The sequence below is a fragment of the Rhinolophus hipposideros genome (assembly GCF_964194185.1).
Source record: "Rhinolophus hipposideros genome assembly, chromosome: 10".
Classification (NCBI taxonomy): domain Eukaryota; kingdom Metazoa; phylum Chordata; class Mammalia; order Chiroptera; family Rhinolophidae; genus Rhinolophus; species Rhinolophus hipposideros.
In genome coordinates, this window is record NC_138056.1 from 48,619,651 (window position 1) to 48,623,925 (window position 4,275).

At 63.6% G+C, this 4,275-nt stretch overlaps 1 protein-coding gene across 1 annotated transcript; it reads left to right on the top strand.

The window, feature by feature from the left end:
• The first annotated feature begins 235 nt into the window (after positions 1 to 235).
• TPBGL (trophoblast glycoprotein like) lies at positions 236 to 3,115 on the top strand. Its single transcript, XM_081063364.1, has one exon. The coding sequence runs from the start codon at positions 481 to 483 to the stop codon at positions 1,651 to 1,653; it is 1,173 nt and encodes a 390-aa protein (XP_080919490.1). The 5' UTR covers positions 236 to 480; the 3' UTR covers positions 1,654 to 3,115.
• Positions 3,116 to 4,275: the final 1,160 nt, after the last annotated feature.

The following is a 4,275-nucleotide window of genomic DNA, read 5'->3' on the forward strand; positions in this document are numbered from 1 at the left end:
GGGACAGGAGGGGGCAGCAAGTCAGATCCTCGGAGAACCAAACTTCTCAGGAGCCCCGGAGAGCGGGGAACAGAGAGCGCTGCGGCCGAAAGCCGCTTCTCGGGAGCCTCCCACCCCGCCTCTCGGCGAGGAGGGCGCGGAGCCTCCGCTGGGGGCGGAGGCGGCGGCCAGGAGGCGGGGTGGGGGGAGGCAAACCCTGCCCACTCGGCTCGGAGCCCGGCACGGCCGCGGAAGCCGGAGGCCGGCGCACAGGGCGAGGAGGGCACCGGGGCGGGGGGCGCCGCTCCCCGCCGGACCCCTCTCGCCCCAGCCACGAAAGTGAAGGCTCCTCGGACTTACGAGCCCGCGGACAGACCGACCGCGACTGCCAGCCTCTCCGCGTCAAGGACTTAGCCCACCCGTCCCCCTCCCCGCCCCCCGGGCGCTCCGAACTCACTGGTGAGCGCGACGACCCGGGCGCTGAATGCGGGGGCAGCCGCGATGGCCCCGGCGCGCGCGGGACAGCCGGGGCCGAGGGGCCCGCTGCTACCGGGGCTGCTGCTCGTGGCGGCGGCGCTGAGCCGGCCCGCCGCGCCCTGTCCCTTCCAGTGCTACTGCTTCGGCAGCCCCCAGCTGCTGCTGCGCTGCGCGTCGGGCGCCGAGCTCCGGCAGCCGCCGCGGGACGTGCCGCCCGACGCGCGCAACCTCACCATCGTGGGCGCCAACCTGACGGTGCTGCGCGCCGCCGCCTTCGCGGGCGGGGACGCGGACGGGGAGGAGGCGGCGGCGGGCACCGTGCGCCTGCCGCTCCTGACCGCGCTGCGCCTCACGCACAACAACATCGAGGTGGTGGAGGACGGCGCCTTCGACGGGCTGCCCAGCCTGGCGGCGCTCGACCTGAGCCACAACCCGCTGCGCGTCCTGGGCGGCGGCGCCTTCCGCGGGCTCCCGGCGCTGCGCTCGCTGCAGCTCAATCACGCGCTGGCCCGGGGCGGCCCCGCACTGCTGGCCGCGCTGGACGTCGCGCTCGGCCCGCTTGACGAGCTGCGCCTGCTGGGCCTGGCCGGCAACGCGCTGAGCCGCCTGCCGCCCGCCGCGCTGCGCCGGCCGCGCCTGGAACAGCTGGACGCGCGCCTCAACGCCCTGGCGGGCCTGAGCCCCGACGAGCTGCGCGCACTCGAGCGCGATGGCGGCCTGCCCGCGCCGCGCCTGCTGCTCGCCGACAACCCCCTGCGCTGCGGCTGTGCCGCGCGCCCCCTGCTGGCCTGGCTGCGCAACGCGACGGAGCGCGTCCCCGATGCGCGGCGCCTAAGATGCGCCTCCCCGCGCTCGCTGCACGACCGCCCTTTCCTGGACCTGGACGAGGCCAGGCTGCGCTGCGCCAACCGCGCCGCCGACGGCCGCGGGGAAGAAGGGGAACTCCCTGGCCCGGAGCTGGAAGCCTCCTATGTCTTCTTCGGGCTGGTGCTGGCGCTCATCGGCCTCATCTTCCTTATGGTGCTCTACCTAAACCGCCGCGGCATCCAGCGCTGGATGCGCAACTTGCGCGAGGCCTGCAGGGACCAGATGGAGGGCTACCACTACCGCTACGAGCAGGACGCCGACCCGCGCCGCGCACCCGCCCCGGCCGCCCCGGCCGGCTCCCGCGCCACCTCGCCGAGCTCGGGGCTCTGAGCGCCGCCTGTCGGGGGTTGGGTGTGTCCCTGCCAGCTGATGACCTTATTGGGGCTGCCTGGCCTGAAGCCGTGGGTGTGACACTTGAGAGCTTGGGGCTTTTGAGACCTGAGCCGGACCGACCTGAGACCTTTGGATCATGGCATCATTGCCCCCCACCACCACCCCCCGGCCCCAGGTCCCAAGCTGTACCCTTCTTCCCGGCTTCTGAAGGCTGTCACCATCAAAGACCCAGAGACATCCCCTTCTGATTCCAGAAACCCTACCCACCCATCCCAGGCTCTGACACACCTCTCTGCACCCACCAAAAGTCCCCCCTCCCCTCCTCCCACTGTCGCCTTTCAAGACTCACCCAGGAACCCTGTCCTAAAACCTGAACGCCTTGAGACTCCACCACTCTGCTTAGCGCCCTAACCTCCCAGAGGGAACATCACCCTTAATGTCTCCGACCCCCATCTCAACTCGGAGCCCTCAGCTCCCTTCCCAGGGCTTGGGCCCTCACGTCTCATTCTGGTCTCAGAAACAGCACTCCCATAGGAAGATTTTTGTGGACTTGGAGCCTTTTTTGCTCATCCTTCACGGAGACCCACTCCCGGGGCTCTGAGGGTTGGGAACCCTCCCCCAATCTGAGGATGTATTTCATACCACCCACCACCCTCGCTTTCTTGGCCGAGGCTGGGGGCTCAGCTGCATTGGTCTCTCCCCTCCAGGGACAGGTACACCCGTTATAGCCTTCGTGTGGAGCCAATCCTCAGCCTTTCCCACCGGGGCTCTGAGCGCCCAGTACTCAGTGCTTATCCCCAATCCCAGACTCTCAGCTCTTCATCCCCATCTGAGTTTCCTGCCCCTGCCCAAGTGTTAGGCTCTTGATTCCCCCCCCACACACACACCCATAGCTTGCACTCAGTACCCACCCTTACCACTCACTGGGTCGGGGTTCAGTGAGGAATCCATCCCTGGGATGTGCCCACCCCTTTTATCTCCTAGGATGAGCTCTCCAGCCCCTCAAGATAGGTGCAGGTGCCCCCCATACACACACACCCAACCATACTGGCAGATCCCCATGGGGAGGGGAGAGTCCTGGGGGTGTGAGATCAGGCCTCAGAACCATCATGGCCTCAGAAGGGTGAGGGAGGGGATTGTGAAGGACTGGGAGCTGCTGCCCACATGCTTTTCCCACCCATGTGCTTCTACTCCCCTAAGGATTCCTTGCTGCTGTACCTCCGCCCCCATATGCCTTCTGGAAGAGGAAGGGGGTCTAGCCTTCTGTCTCAGGCACAAGCCCTCCTGTTCAGGGTCAGAGCCTCAGCGCCCTGCCTTCTGCATGATCCCAAAGCACAATTGGTGAGTGAGGAGGGGCTGCCTCTCCCTGACTCCCACCCCCTTGGTCAGGCAGAATGGTTGGCCTGCGCTGCCTCCACACAGGAAGTCACCCTCTTCAACATACTGGCTGGAAGCCTGCCCTCCCACACCTACCCCCGAAATGTCCCCCTGGATGTCCCTTGGGCAGTTTTCTATAAAGTCTGCAATAATCTCCAATACTCTGCTCTTGTACGTGGTACCGTGTCATTCCTGCTGACCTCGGGGCATTGGAGGAGGTGGAAGGGGATACTTGGGAGGGCATTTTGGACTGCCCTGAGGTGAGGCAGTGACCCTTGGTGTCTTCTCTCAGACTGTGTGAGAAGAAATGGGCTCTGGCCGTATGCAGCAGGATTTAGGCACATAGACTTCCCATTGGCATTGGGGCATTGCTGTCCAAACCAGTCTGCTTTGTATCCTCTGAGATGAGGTTATCCACGGCCAGGGTGGGATCCGACACCGCTTCTACGTCCTTTTATCCTTCCATTCCTCCTCACGGGGATGGGGTGGGGGTTGTGGGGGAAATGTAGTCGGACTGACAAGCGCTAGCATCAGACAAGGCTACCAGGGAGGAAATCCAGCCACAGAGAACCGAAGCAGTTAATTCAGACAGGAAAGGGGGGATCATTGTTGGCTGTTTTAGCATCATCCCCTCTAACGAATTACCTGATACTTCCATATGTCCTTTGTCACGCCATGCTCTCCTAGCTCTCCTCAAGGGGTAAGAACTGCCCTTTGGGTGTGTGAGAGGCTGAAAGGAGAAGCAGCCTAGAGGTGGGGGTGTGGATAAAATGTCCACTTGAGATATGTGGAGCAAGGAGGCAGGTGGGTTCTGGGCCAGTAGGGCCAGGGTAAGACTTATGTCCTGCCTCAAGGTCCCCAGGCTGGGTTATTTTCCCTTCAGGGTCTCAGAGCCCGAGAACCATATGGCAGAAGTCCAGAATTGTGGCATTTTAGAATCTTAGGGCCACATAATCCTAGAATTTGTGCTTTCTAAACTGAAAAGGACCTTTCTAAATTGAAAAGGACCTCAGAGGTAATGTGGGAGCCATCTCCTAAACCATCTCAATAAGGAGCACCCTCTCTTGAGGAGGCACTCACTCCCTCTCCTGGGAGCATCCCTTTCAGTGCCAAAGGAGCCTGCCTCCCAGTCCCAGCTTTGCCTTGAGGCCAGGAGCGCACCTCACCCTAGGACAGCTCTTTTCGGAGTCGGAGGCAGTGCAAATTTTTCGCAGTATATTCCCTACCCCTTCTCCCAGTCAT